This window comes from Euwallacea similis, chromosome 23 (assembly GCF_039881205.1).
Source record: "Euwallacea similis isolate ESF13 chromosome 23, ESF131.1, whole genome shotgun sequence".
Classification (NCBI taxonomy): domain Eukaryota; kingdom Metazoa; phylum Arthropoda; class Insecta; order Coleoptera; family Curculionidae; genus Euwallacea; species Euwallacea similis.
Genome location: NC_089631.1, coordinates 876,780 through 892,168, shown reverse-complemented (window position 1 = coordinate 892,168; position 15,389 = coordinate 876,780). Strand labels below are relative to the sequence as shown.

General features: G+C 34.6%; 2 protein-coding genes across 5 annotated transcripts in view; one reads left to right on the top strand and one right to left on the bottom strand.

Annotated features, from left to right (window-relative positions):
• The window catches only part of LOC136416543 (bromodomain-containing protein DDB_G0280777-like), a 34,748-nt gene extending 22,690 nt beyond the window's left edge, over window positions 1-12,058 (bottom strand). The window contains exon 1 of one of the 2 annotated variants that reach the window (XM_066401764.1): window positions 11,831-12,058. In XM_066401764.1, coding sequence (XP_066257861.1) covers window positions 11,831-11,923 — 93 coding nt within the window. In that variant the 5' untranslated portion in view covers window positions 11,924-12,058. The remainder of the gene's footprint in view (window positions 1-11,830) is intronic. The other variant, XM_066401765.1, reaches the window with a different exon arrangement.
• Window positions 3,542-14,987, top strand: LOC136416547 (dopaminechrome tautomerase-like). Of its 3 annotated transcripts, none has more exons than XM_066401769.1 (7): window positions 3,542-3,723; window positions 13,420-13,623; window positions 13,674-13,864; window positions 13,917-14,012; window positions 14,062-14,481; window positions 14,538-14,723; window positions 14,783-14,987. In XM_066401769.1, exons 1-7 carry the CDS (start codon window positions 3,693-3,695, stop codon window positions 14,906-14,908), a joined length of 1,254 nt encoding a protein of 417 aa, XP_066257866.1. In that variant the 5' UTR covers window positions 3,542-3,692; the 3' UTR covers window positions 14,909-14,987. The 3 variants fall into 3 exon arrangements, with proteins under 3 accessions (XP_066257866.1, XP_066257867.1, XP_066257868.1); XM_066401770.1 differs by lacking the exon at window positions 3,542-3,723 and adding an exon at window positions 8,209-8,412; XM_066401771.1 differs by lacking the exon at window positions 3,542-3,723 and adding an exon at window positions 13,036-13,355.
• The last annotated feature ends 402 nt before the right edge of the window (window positions 14,988-15,389 follow it).

Here is a 15,389-nt window from a genome sequence, read left to right as displayed (position 1 = left end):
ATTCGCAAACAGATATTGCATAACCCATTAGGAAAAAAGGAACAAAGACTTGTTTATACGCTACAAGTGCATATTTATTCTTAGTTAGCTCACGAAGTCACATCTTGACGAATGTTTAAAGTGGCCTTCGCATAAATGATGTGAAATCCCAGAGGTTTCGTAAAACCCATTAAAAGACCAACAACCGCTTGTGGTTTTTCTATGAACTCAGGTTAGATTATCAGTATGTGTGATACTTATATTAGTATGCAATGCTAACATTGTTCAGGATTCTGCAGCTTTTGAGAGGTGCTGTGTTGTTACCAAATTAGGAATTGATGTTAAAAGTAGCTGGTTCGATCGTTTATTCTTAGGAGCATTTTGAGACCAGCTGGAAATTTCTAATGTAACCTTGTTTGGGATTTGAATAATCCGAATCCGAAAGAATTTGATATCTCTTAAATCGATTATTTGTATTAGGGCCGGCCTTGGCCCTAATACAAATAATTTAAATAAATTTTTTATCACCGCCCTCTACCTCCAAGGAAAACCACCGACCAGGAAAGCCCATCGCCCTGGGCCTTCGCCCAAACTGTCCTCCCCATAAAACTGATACTGATTTGTATCCAAACAATTCTTTGCTCAAAGAAAGACTCAAATCAATTACGTAATTTTTAGTTAACCGTAAACGGTACTTAACTTTTTGCAAATGATAAATTTAATGGCCAATTTTACTTTAGTGTAGTATCTTCGACGTGTTTAGGTGAGTTAGGTAACTTTAACATTTTCTCATGTAACATGGCTGTAAAGGATGCGGTTGAGCCAGGATCAAATTCGTGCATTGTGTAGATTTTCATGGGTTTGCTACGTTAAATTAGGGAAAACTCTCTGAAATGTGTATGACTATAATACAGCGAATTCTTATTCAGATTGGTGCCTTTTTTGGAATTTCCAAGGCAGGCTCGGAAGCAAGGGACGCCACTGACTTTAATAAGATTTTGAGACCCCGAGAATTCTAGTACAAATCTAAAATATTTTGCTAGAAAAATAATGTAGATTTAAGGAAAAACTTTGCCGCTCGAGATGACTCCTTTTGAAAGTTTGAACAATTTAAATAAAAAGGGGCGCCACTGACTTTAATAGGAATTTGAAACTTTTTGTATCAAACCAATTTTTTTTGTTTCAAAGCAGTGGCTCTTCCCGAGGGGTTTGATAAGTGATACGATAACTATTTATTTAATCAGGTAGGAGAATTACAATTCAAAGAAATATTACACTAGTTACATAAAAATTATGTTTTTTTTCTAATTTTGCCGTCTGATGGGTAAGCCATCACAAATTGGCATAAATTTGTACGTATATGTTCAGATATGGACCGTTATTGTCGACAGAGCTATTTGTTAACTGAGTTATGGAATTAACGTATCTGCTTTCATTGTGTAACTAGTTATGAAATGAACCGCATTTAGACACCAGTAAAAAGTAAAAAAGGATCCTCGTTTTTGTGATAAAATACATTCTTCTTGTATTTTAATGTAATGGTAATTCACACCCTGCCAATCCCATGTAATCAATTACCTTTGAATGCAAGAACTTTGAAAATAATGAACGCAATTAGTTCGGCTTTGTTCCAGCAGTGTTTGATTTATAAAAATAATGGCTGAACAAGGACACTTGTTCCGGTCGAAAGTTTCAGGGTACCTCACCGTAATTAGCTTTAAGTTCTAGTCCATGGTACTATTATTAAAAATTGCGTGATCACTATTATTTTTTCTACAAGTACCTCTTGTTTTCTATTTCTCTTGGGCAGTTTAAATCTCATCAGGCACAAGAGGATAATGTTCAACATTCCTGCATTTTCTCTTTGATTATAGCACAGTACCACTTATAGAGCTACTTCATAAATGATGGCTTAACTAATTTGCTTCCAATAAGTTCTCATCTCGAATAACAAAATTTCAGAAAGAAGCATATTTCGCATTTCCTTAAAGCGGTCACTGAACTATAGGAGCTTTCCCAATTAACGATGCCGGTTTTGGGCACTTTGCTGCCACTCCTTTGGCGAGTATTTACGTAAGTCGTACCGTATCAGCATGTACCTAACAAGTTGGTTACCTAAAGCCAAGGAAATAAAATGCACGAATTTGTTTGAATAAATAGTGTATGAAGCTTATTAGGAAATGCTATTTTGTATACACTTGTATTATTGGGGGATTTCGCTTCCCTCACTAAGCTGAAGTTGAACTTTTTTTATAGCACGCCAGGGGGATAATAATTAATAATTTTATTGTGGTATTTATAATAATTTTAGTCTTCATAATTTTAATATACAGGGTGTAACGTATCATGGAGATATTTCAAGAGGCAAAATAGTAAAAAAATGCTAATAGATCCATGGTCAAAAACGCACCATTTTCGATATACAGAGCGGTAAATTTATACATTTTTTCCTCATATTTCACATTTTTTTCACGTATGATGAATTAATTAAAATCTTTAAATTTCGTGCACCTATTTTCTTTAAGACACTCTACAACAAAATGCCAAAATCGACGATAGTCATATACAAAGCGTTAAGTTTTTTTGGGTCATATACTATTGTATGCTTTGTATCTCTTTTGGAACACCCTGCACGAAATCTGATACCAAATTTAAATTCCCTCTTCAATTCTTTGGTTTTTACAAAAATATTTATCGATGCAAATTACGAATGTAAAAGAACTTGGGGAAAAAATTGTCATCCAGTTCAGTTGGTAACTATCTGAAGTAGCTCATAACATTTCACCAAATTTCTTAAAATAAAAACAGGTCTAAACGAAAACAAAATTATAAAACTGTTGAAAATGTGCCATCCTGTATATCAAAAATGGTAAGTTTTTAGTTATGGGTCTATTAGCATTTAAAAAAAATATTTTTCAAGGTACTGCCATTCCCTGAAATATCTCCATAACGATATGTAACACCCTGTAAAAATTCAAGCCTAAGTTCTTGTAACGGAACATGTATATTTTATACGCCCATCAGCTAGCCCTCTTTAAACTGATTCTAATGATATAACGTTTTATATATTTATCTCTTTTCGTTTTCTGTAAAACTTAATTTAAACTTATTTCTAAATGCCCTTGAAAATTCTGAAGGTCACGTTCCTTTAATAAAAATAATAATAGTGCTTGCAAGAACCGGTTATATCCGGAATTCCCGAATTGGTACACATTCCAAGCATTCCACCGTCAAGAGTTTTAACTCTAGTTAAAGGGAATGTCTTATTTAATAAAGAGATAGCCCTGAATGAAAGTGGGTCAGCCTGTCACCGTAAGTGAAACAGAGTACGAAAATGTGGCAACGATAGCCAGAGAAGGACGTCACTATGTGTAATACAGGAATGATCTTTGGAGTCGAATCGATCAAATTATGTGCCTATCCTTGCCTCGGATTCCCGAGTGGTACAAGTCAGAGAGAGACAGAATTTTCCCAGATGTTTCATTCCTGTGAGCAATTATAACCTCAAAAATTTTTGTTTTGACTTTTGCGAGAAGATTGTTATTATTACTTTATTCATAACTAAAATTTAGTTAAAATAGTTGTAAATCATATTTGGGGGTAATAATTATATGCCTAAATTTCCAAGGTGTCGTCACGTCTCTTCAAGCAAGCCCTCCCAGGACCAGGACCAGAATAGTGTACAACATTAGAACCGTGCGATATTCCAATTTATGTTTCCCCATTGGGGTGTAGATCCTCTCAGTAAGTTCTTCCTACTATGGAATATTCTCATAGAATGTGTAACAAAGTGCCATTCCTCCAGACTATGAGGTGGGTTGACTTTATAGATTTGGAACTGGCCGAGTTTCTTGAGGTATATTTGAATCCACAGTTAAAATGGATATCTCATGCTAGTCACCTAATAAGTAGACAGCAAGAACAAATATCTATTTAGGAGCCTTTTTGTAGAATCTATTTATTTTTGATTGCCTATGGTATTTGTTTTATACATTATCATTATGTGGTTATGGTTTTACAAAGAATATTACAAGCAATTTTACTCGTCTTAGATAAATTGAAGGCTTCACTAAGCTCAGCCTTCAAGCTTTGTCTTCGACCAATAAAACTTTCTTATTGTTCTTAATACTTAATATACCATTATGGTGTTACATGGTCGAGAGTGCTTTTAATGCATACATACAATATATCCATTCCCACATGTGACAATATTGATGTTATTCGTTGTATACTGCAGGGGTGTCTGATATCCAGAGAAGATAGTAATAATATTTATTGCAAACAAAGTAATTTGATGTTTCAAGACAATGTTATAAGTTTGATTTTAAATGAATCTTTTAAGGTTCAAAGTTATATACATTAATATATGTATAGAATATTACATAAGCATTAAACTATTTATGAAGATATATTAAACCAATGTAAACACTGCTGACATCTCATAACGACTAGCCACCATAGATATAAAAAATAACTATTTGAGTCTCTTCATTAAGGTAAAAACTATGCGATAATTGCGTGGAAATAAACACGTTTAAAATTAGATCCAGTACTAGGTACGGTGTTCTACGATCAGCTAAGCAAATCGTGCAACCAACTTAGGTACTTTCAGTTTCAATTAATTTTTTTCGGTCGTTTCTCAATAATGATTCAGATGTGGACGCGCAATTGGAAACATATTTAAATTGGATTCTAGAACTTTCTATCGACCGATTAATTATTATTATTGTCAGTGAGAGGTGAAAAACAAACAAAACTAATTGTATCACCATACAAAAGACGAGGTGCTGCTCTTTTTAGATTGATTAATGCAGTGACTAATCATACCCAATCAGGATATTTTTCCATGCAAATTTGTGCACAAAGACAGTGAAAGTTTGCGTTTCTATTTATTAATTATCAAGACTCATTCGGGAGAAAATCCTTTTTTGAGGAGTAGATAATCCTTCAGGCTCCAAAAGCTACATCAATGCCCTACTGGCATATTTTAAGTTTTCTATAACAAGATTATTTGGGGATTAAAACTTGGAATGTAATATGTGGGATACAAATGAGGTGTTTCATAATAGTATGTAAAGAATTCAGGAGGTGAATTTGTGGATGATTTTCACGAAAAAGTTGATCATGAGTCTGTTTCTGCTTCCTGTGTGATATATGAGGTGATACAAAATTATTATTTTTTAGTTTTTTCCTGCTAAGTCCGCTTTGGCATTAAATATTTTTATGAAAATTGGAGAGCGTAAAATAGGTGTGCATATGCGATTTTTCCAACTAATAGGTAAATAAAAAATGAATCATACTATTAGCAGTTGTGAAAAGTGGAGCATTCATTGGCAACAGTGGGACGATGATGACATTGTTGCCGATTAGTGCTCTAATGGACCATGTACTTGTCGTTTTTATTAATTTGTTGTTCAACTGTGAGAAAACGTACTTCATAACCATGCAATACAACAGTGGTAGTTTGAGGTAGTTTTTTGCTTCGAAGTGAGACCATCCCTTTATTTTTTAAGGAGAAGTTACTTGTGGGTTTTTCATTGGTTTATCGCCCTTAAAAGTGCGAAAACAAAATTTCAAAACTTTGACCTAAAAAGCTCCAATATTTGGCACCCCTCAGGAGGAAAGTAATTCTTGAGTGGTATGATTAAACGAAATTTGGAAAACTCCAAACTATCTATAAGTCTTTTTCTATTACAAAGGATGCATTAGCACATATGGGGCATTAACACAAGAAGACATTCAGGTGCAAAAGAGCAATTAGTGGGCACGAAACATGTCTAACTAACACATAAATGATAATTACAAAACCAATAACTTCAATGTTTAACTGTGAAGGTTACGTGTAGGATTGTGCCAACAAGTTTTATTATTATTTTTTCATAAACATTTTTACTCGTATAAATACCATCGCATAGGCGTTTGCCACCGAAAAAAGGTCAACAGTGTTTAAGATCATCTAATAAAATACTGTAAGAGAAGAGATAGCAAGTCGGTGCGAGGCTTTAGCCAAAGTAAAGCAGAACGGAGGAAATGTCGAAATAGAAATTTCAATTATTATTATTATGCAGGTATCAACGTCCATAAATAATGAAGATGACTATTAACAACCTATTACACTGTACGTATGTGCTTCCTATGTAATAAGTAGATAATGAAAAGTTCGCTAAGGAAGATGCGCTGTGAAATAGAAAGTTGGCGAGTTCGTTGTTCGGATCATGACCCGAAATTTCTCATGGCTTCAATTAACAAATAACAACAAATATGAGAGGTCTTCATTGTGTTTTTAATTTTTTTTATGCCACGAGAGAAACTAACAAGTACAATTTTAGTCGAAACTGCTGGTTGAGGTTGCTGCAGTAATAATCACATATATAGTACATATTGGCAATACTAACAAATCAACGGTAAAGTAAATGAGACGTACATAGGTATATAAAAGCTAATGAAGCTTTTCTATTTGCAGTACGTGTTCTCGAATAAATTAATTCGCCAGTCTTTCTATGCCTATGCCGTTGCAAGAACCTACTTTCGCATTCAAATTAGCTATTAAAAATTACCATTACATAGTGTAACTTCCTTGCCTGGCGACTTATCGGAATTATTATAATAATAATCATTAGTTTAACGATTTATTAGTTGCGCAAACGGCTTACGAATGTGAAGTATGTGTGACTCAAACTGTGATGGATTGATCAAGACGTTTAGCAGAATGGGCACATTCAATGTAGCTGTTACAAGAATTAAGTTGAAAATCTAAGCGGTTCGATGTACGACAACCAATTTAAACAAATCTATATTTCAGAGTATCCAAAAACTTACATAACTTAAAACTCGGAATCCCGCGGATTTATGGAAATTGGAAGCTTCCAAATTTATGATCCAGAAATACAGCAAAAACAACAGGTGATTAACACCGTTCACGCGGAAACGTCTACAAAATTGATCAAAATGCAGTAATTCTAAGTTAAATAGATACACTCAAAAATTAACCTGAACTAACCTGCATTAACCCGAACCAGGTGAATGAGTGAAAATGGATTTCCAACCATTTTCACACACATCTCAGAAAGTAACGCGTAATAATAAAGTATTGCAAAACTCAAATGATTTCTCCGAAATTCAGGCGACGATTTCTGAAATCAGTTGAAATTCCCTGAACTAACTTGAACATTTGAAGAAATGTTTTGCTCATTATCAACATTTACGTGGCAACGAAAAGTCTGTGGGGATTCTCGGTTGTATGTGCTTCTAGTCAGTTGGCAAAAACGCCCACTTGTATGGCATAAAATGTATTGTTCTTAGTAATTATTCTGCAGATTTGTGGTAGCAATCACCAAGGACTTCAGCACAATGAATATGGAAATAGTTAAAACGCGGATCAGAATTGTTCTTCGGTCTTGTGGAACAAAAAAGTAATTGAGTGTACTTCAAGGCAAATACTTAAAAAAGAAATAATCATACTTTGCTATTAGATGCGAAATTGATTGAGGACAAAGCAGTATTAATGTATAGCTTGACAAAAAAAAATTACGCCCAGAAGCTATTAGAGGCACCAATGTTGTGTAGATTTTTTCCGTTTTTCGGGGGGCACATTATTCAGATTTTTAAACCATTTCAATTGCTTGTAATCTCGTGCTTCAGACAACCTCTAGCCAATTTTTCACGCCGTTCATCCAAATGAAACAATAGAGAACATCATTTAAATTATCGAGCCGACCACCTCCAAACAGGATCTGCGGCAATCAGGCAATGATTAGCGTGGATATGTGGAAAGAGAACAACTACGCAAATAAATATTAAAAAATGTTAATAATGAGCGTTTCAGAATAACTATGCATTACGTAACGTCCACAATAGAAGGTCCGATCGTTTTTAAAACTAGATATTAGTGGGGTTTTAAGTGAATGGTAAACTGCTGGTTGTGGGTCTTGTTGCTAAAAGGAAATGCACGTGATTACTTTTAATAATAATTAGTAATTATTCAATTGAGTAAATTCGGAATGTTTCATGTCGTTGGGTAATTATGGACGGAGGGATTAACCTGACGAAGCCGAGAAACTGAGAATCTGACCAACAGTCTGGATGTATGTTAACGAAAACTAGCTGGCAGTTAAAGTTGACAGCACGTTCGCAATCTGTCCTTAGACTTGTTAAAATTGACTAGCTATGCGGTAAAAAAATCATTGAGATAACGAGGTAATGGATTCTTGGAATGTTGACTATTTTTCCAAGTTAATAACTTCATGTATTATTGTTTATATCAATGACATAGGGTCAATGTATCGAATTTTCCGCTGGTTTTGATTATTTGGGAGTACGTGATTTACATTTAAATCGAGTGCATACGTGCGTTATTGAGTGTGAGAATCTGAAGTTTTAGAAATGTTGTTAAATCGTGAATTAGTTTAAAAATAGTTGTTAGGAAAATGTTATGTACACAAATGGCGCATCTGTTTTAAATCGGCCTTTTTTTTTCTTGCTCTACAAAGAACAGTGATACCCCTCAAGAAAGCAGAGATTAAACTTGCAATGTACCGCTATGGTACGCCTATGTGTGTTACTATTTTTTTGGCAATATACCCGGCATGGCTAAATTTTTAGTACCAATTAACCTCGAATAATGGTTGCCTTGTATAATAAACCCCCGTTCTTTATGAGACCTACAGTTTAAATACATCCACGTTTTCTTAAATCGGTATAAATGCAACACCCCAAGAGAAGATCAATCTTACTATATAGTCATCTAAGTGTTACGCTTTAAAGATATCTACAGCAAATTAGCCGATAAATGCCTTTTAGCCGCGGTACGCCTATATGTGTTGGCCCTCGTTGTAGTACTTTAGAGCTATACAAAACTTATAAACTCTTTCTCGGCTGAATGGTCGCGTTGACGTGTACTTCGTTAACCGAGTTGTTCATTTTTGTAAACTTGATTGAGGTGCAGTATTCAACAGTGAAATAAATTACTTCGTAAGTTATTCCTGAGTTTGCTATTCCAAAACCTATTACAAACAATATAAAGTAATCCGATTCTAAGATTTCACAGTATTTTAATAGCTACAACTTGTTGCTTTCTCATCTTCTCTCTCTGCGATTGCTTTACCAACCCTTTTATTCACCTAAATTCATAAGGGAAAACTTTTTTGGGCACATTAGCACTAACTAGAAATTTGAATTTTTCGCGCTCGTTCCTTTCTTCCCCTGTACGGCACACCAGGGAAACATTAACCTTTCGTTTCACTGGTGAGGCCTATCAGTCCAAGTAAAAATTAAATTTAGCTATAAGTCTGAAATTGTTTAAACTAAACTGTTCACGTTCCAGGTACCTTTCATTTACCTGGTGACATAAGTTCACTGAAATTTTCGTAAAACAATATCAATCGGTGTCCCCACAGGCCTCACCCGTGCAAAGTGGTAAATTTTTTTATAAGCACATATTCAAAGATTATGGCTAAATTACCGCACCGTTCGTCATATTTCGACATAGTAATCCAGCTAACATGTGCAAAAAACTGGAGACTATATCTTAAATCCTTAGGACTGGAACTGGTGAAAAAAATGCGGCTATCAGAGCAGCTAGCAAGAACTTGCCCAGAAGTACGCGCCAGATGGCAAAAAAATATGGTGAAGTAGTACTAGAAGATCAACCAGATCCATCACCAAATAAAAAAGGATATCGCAAATGTTGCAAAAGATGCAAAACACGGTACTTTTGCAACGTTTGCAAAAGCTGGCTATGTATGTAGGCCATTATCGCATCTTGTGTTGACTGCGTTATGGAATAATCGGTATTTTCATTTGAGTACTTTGCGGTGTTGCATTTTCTGTCTGAAAAAAGTTTTCATGTCCATTTTAAATTTGCTATAATATTAGATATACACTTCTTCAAATAATATATTTTATTTGACCATGTTTCTTTTCCATCATGTTTCTTTTTTTCAGTAATAATAACGTTTAAAATATGTGATGCTAAAAATGTACATCAATAAGTGACACATAATTCTGGAACCAAATAAAAATATTCTTTTCTCAAATTTAGTTAAGACAAGCTAAGAAGTGGAAGAAATAATGTTTACATCAGTTTTTTTACATTTCAAAATTTTAAAAACATATCATATATTGAAATGATCCTAACAGGCCTCACTCGTGAAAACGTGTAAAAAATCACCCGCCCGTGTAACGAAGGGTTAAAGTTCAATATTTCAGTAGCAATTTAATTAAATGCAGTAAAATCCCTTGAAAGGTTTTGAAATTACGGGACTTTCGTTCAGTTCAAAGAAATCAAGACAAATCATCATGTGGTTTTATAAAAATTCGTCGTCACAAGGGAGCGCCGCTTTTTGTTAAGAAGGCTTTGGAAATAAAATCATAATGCTTCGGTTGTCAGCGTTAATGACGTATTTGAGTTCGCTCCCGTTTAGCTCGCGAAAATTATTAAATTTCGACTGAAAACATGGACAAAATTTCGAAAAGTTTGTGGGTAGTTGAAGGTTAATTAAATAGAAACCCAATGAGTGTTCATACGGGATTGTGCCCAGTTAGAAATTGTTAAAAATCGCACTCTTAAAATTCGATTTTATTTGACAATACCAGGAAGATCGTGTCGTTTACGTTCGGATCTCCGAAGTCACACGATCAGTGAGTAGCATTCTTGGATTGTGATTGGAAATTGAATTTAAGTAAAAGTTTCGGTTATTGTGAAGAAAAAAATCCGAGCCGGAGGTGAGATCGAGCAGTGCGATGCTGTGTCGAAGACAAAAAATAACCAAAATTCCCCTTTTCACTGGATGAGGAATGACAGTTTTTTTGACATAATCCTAAGAGGGTGCAACGATAGAATGAATAGTTCAACTAGAGGCAGACCTTAGCGGCCGCAGATCCGAGAATGATAAAGTTGAGCATATAGTTCTTTATTTAAACCTCCAGAGGATGACTTAAATGATCTTAAACTAGAATTAAAAGTAATGAACGGCATAAATAGATCTTGCGAATCTTAGCATAGTAAGAAAACTGCTACATCCTGATGATGGTAATGACTGGGTCCCAATTTTTCGAATTCTCAACTAATGAAGACAAATTTAGAGGAACATTTATGAAATTGTGGGAGTCAGTAAGCCAAAAAGATCCTTTACAGAACGTATTATTTGCATACAATTTGATCAGGTTCGTGAGGTTTTGTGAGTCCTGAATAAACTCAACTTTAATTTCTAGTGAGTTTCAGATCCTCTCTTGGGTTTTAGTTATATTTGACTCTATCTCATGCAAAATGTTGGTTTTCATAGATTGTCTTTCAAAACAATTATTTAGGAATTTCCCATTGAGCTCAGAAATTAAAAAAAAAAAAAAACAATTCTTATTATACAAACTTTAAATGGACCTCAATTACAATTTTGTCCATATTTAGTCGTCTCGGTATTAAATGGAAAATCACAGGCCTATTTCTGTAAAATAATTAAAATTAACCGTACATTTATTCGGTTCAAAATGCTAAATTGGTGGAAGTTGTTTGTCTCACATCCGCTCTAAATTGAGTACATTAACGGCTTAGAAACTAGAACATTCCCGAACATGAGCCTGATGGTGAAATCTATAATTGCACCTTTGCCATCAAATTTATTAGCCTCAATGACATATCCATAAAATGGTTATTAATTTACAATTAGATCTGGCCATGGTACTACTTCTGTACTACTGCTTTCTAAATTAAATTATTTCACTCGCGAATAAACCATAATTTTACGTTCCATGCCACCTAAGACAGTACTTCAAAGTAAATGCACAATCACCTTCAGAGACAAGAAACCAGAACAAGCGTCTAATAAACACAAGACAAAGACGAATTGGTACTTACTGGTGGTGGTTCTGAAGCACAATATTCAGAAGGAGGATAGTCCGGTTTGATGGTAACCGAAGCCAAAGATTCGGGTACTTGCTTCTCCTCCATCGTTGCTTCTTAATCAACGGAAAATTTAGCAAATTTTGGACCACTAGAGCCGATTATTATGCGATTAAGGCGAATTAGATTGCAATTCTTGATGTTAGTGGACCGGGTACTCAGGCCGACTGAAGCGGTACCAGATGGAGCGCTGGACTTGTAAACGGTACCCCTACCGAAATCACGCGATGCAAAAGGAGTAGAAATTATTCCCACTCTGATAATTGTTCTTGTTAGACGGATTTTATTGTTCTTTTTTCTGTTATTGCCAAGATGGTTGGAGATGCTGAAGAGATACTTCGATAGTATTTGGAGTATCAAGTGAAGATGCTAAGTTTTGGTATCACTTCTTCAGATTTAAATGTTGATGGCATATAGGTTTACTATTAATCATATAAAGTGACATGTATTTTAAGCAAAGGCATGTTATAAATTTTCCAATGGTTATGCATGGACAGTGAAGGTGTACATAAGAGGTCTTCAGTGAAGACTTTGCAGTTGAAGAGAAAAATGGTCCTTTGTTGTAAAATGAATCGACTAATTTAATGACTGAGTTAATCATGCGGACTGTTACAGATTTTTGAGTAAATTATCTTTAAAATTACAGAAGCTATATGGAAATACTAAAAACGCTTTGAAATTTGACGTTCTGCATCTCAAAAACTAAGGATTTTTTACCGCATGTTTATACGACTTATTTACTATTCATTTACTTAAAATAGGGTTCTCTATCGAATGCCAGGAGACGCCTAATAATATAATGTAAGATAGATTTTTCAAATAAACATGGATTCGCAAGTTCTTGGCCAGCGAAAGAAGTCGAAGTGTGAAAATGTGGTGGTTCAAATTTCCAAGGGGTGACTCAAGATACCTCTGTTCTTACATCAATCAATAGTTAAGCTTTAACTTTAATTTGAATAATACTTCATCTACCAGTTAGTTATTAACTATTACTCCTTAACTGGGCATTGAACAACCGATCCTTACAGAGATATTTTGATACATGTTATGATAGTGAATTATTTCATTTGCAATTTTAGGGAAGAACCGGAGCTTAGAAATGTAGCTTAAACGAAATTACTACTGAGTCTGGAATAAAATAAGACTGAAAAAAGGTAGCGTTTTATAGGAAAAACATTCTGAATTCAACATAGTAAAAAATGAAATTTTTCCCTCTTCCCCCAGTAGATTTAACGTCTCTTTGACTATTAGCATCATTAAGTCAGAAACCAAATGATGAGTTTGTTACTCCCTCAACTTAAATAATTGCCAAAGGTATGAGATAACAAAGGTTTCTCTTTAACTACTTGCAAGTAATTTAGCAGTGAAATGGCAACAGTCATTCCTAATACGCGCATCTGCACCAGGGTATAGTGGATAATTGTTTGAATCAACGATACAAAATTACATAAGTATTTGTCCTGTTACATAGAAAAGATGAGTAAGTCCTCTTGCACAATTTAAGGGTTAAATTAAAATAATCCATATAATTTTTATTTATTTAGGTTTCATTTTCTATACGGTTTCGCTGATCCTATTCTACAACTCTCCCATTGGCAAAGCCCACAAACCCAACTGGAAACTCGTGCATGAATGGAAGCAGATCGAATTCAAATTTGCAAACGAAGAGGAGCGCTCACAGGCCATTGAAAATGGGACATTTAATGTCGGAAAGCTTCAACCCATCGACGCCCAATACACCTTCAATGGTAAATCACACACGCACATCACAACACAATGGGCAAATTTCCTTTTACAGCCAAAACTAGCAGAGAAAGAATATTCATTACAACACCTAGGGAAGACGTGGGATACCCTGCAACATTAGGAGTCATTTCTAATGAGGTTAGAGATGGTAATCCAGTGATTGAACCATACCCATCCTGGTCTTGGCATATTAACCCGGAAGAATGTAAATATAACAGGCTGATTTCAGTTTTTAGAGTTTGGGTAAGGACTTAATTTACTTATCAATATTTTGCTTAGATCGATTATACAATAGGTAGATGAGTGCAATAAACTTTGGATTATCGATAATGGAATTATTGGAGATAAATTTACCTGCAAACCTCAGCTACTGGCTTTTGATTTGGATACGGTAAGTCAACTTCTGCAGAAGAAGTTAACAATAAACAATAATTTTGCAGGATAAATTAATGCATAGATACGAAATTCCTGATGACCAATACAGCTCTACCTCATGGTACATCACGTTGGTGGTCGAAGTGGAAGACACCAAAAATTCATGTGAAAATAGCTGGGTTTATGTAGCTGACTGCGTCACTCCTAGCTTACTAATCTACACCCTTAAAAAGAACTCTTCTTGGAGAGCTCTAGATGACTCCTTCAGAAATAAAACCGAGTTCCTACACTTCGATATTGCAGGCTCTAAAGTCGATATTGACGATGGATTATTTGCCCTTGCTCTAAACCCTCATCCTGATCTTGGACACAGAGAGCTGTTCTATCATTCTCTGGCAAATGATAAGGAATCCAGAGTAAACACTGGAGATTTAAAAAATTCTGACAATTTTCAGGTGCCTTATGGTCAATCCAGTTTATTTTATGTAAGTTTAATATAACATGTTGAATGAGATTAATAACTGACTCAAAAAATTTCAAGACATTTGCCAAAGGTAGAAATCAGCAGTCAGCCTCAGAAACCTTTGACCGCAATGGGAATTTGTATTTTTCTCATCTACACTCTGTACAGATCTTGAGGTGGGATTCAAAGAGACTCTATAGGCCTGATAACTTTGAGGTTGTTGCCAGTAATAAGGAAACTATGCAGTTTCCCAGTGGATTAAAGGTGAAAGTAAAAATTTCTGAAAATGAGTAAGCAGTAGGTAAATTATGTGACTATTCCAGGTTTCGCCGTATAAGCATAGTAAAACTGAGGCTCTATGGTTGTTCTCTACTGCATATCAGAGATATTATACTCAGAATTTGAATGGAAGTGTTACAAATTTTAGGCTGTTTTTCCTAGAATTATAGTGTATCAACCTATAAATGCACGTTATTTGTCTGTAAGGATATGCCTTATCACTTAACTGTAATATACGCGTTGCAAGCACATCAGCATTTTTTTTAAAGTATTTTTAAGTACAGAAAAGACTAGATTAGTCATAAACATTATTTACATGGAAATTATTTTCCAGGTAAAATTGCTAGGAAGTTGATGTACTCGCCCTAAGAGGAAGTGTAGTGTTTGCAGTATATATAATTAGAATAATAATTAGGTATTCTAATAACAAAAATACTGGGGCCTGTTTGCTGAAATTGCAACCCATTTGTGCTATTTTCCAATGTAGTAAAGATAAAATTAATGTAAGTAATTTTTTAAGTGTTTTAAAGTACTAAATATTTTCATGGAACTCGTGTTACGTCAAACTTTGATACTACATATACCGCTTTATTTTTAGTAAAACCACAGAAATGTTAATATTTATGGATTTTTGTGAATTTAATTATTATA

What these genes read in the sequence shown, in the direction of transcription:
- LOC136416547 (XM_066401769.1), top strand. Translation starts at nt 3,693, where the DNA reads ATGTTTCCCCATTGGGGTGTAGATCCTCTCA. An exon ending in TTGGGGTGTAGATCCTCTCA is followed by an intron (nt 3,724 to 13,419) that starts GTAAGTTCTTCC and finishes TTATTTATTTAG; the next exon opens with GTTTCATTTTCTATACGGTT. An exon ending in TTTCAGTTTTTAGAGTTTGG is followed by an intron (nt 13,865 to 13,916) that starts GTAAGGACTTAA and finishes ATTATACAATAG; the next exon opens with GTAGATGAGTGCAATAAACT.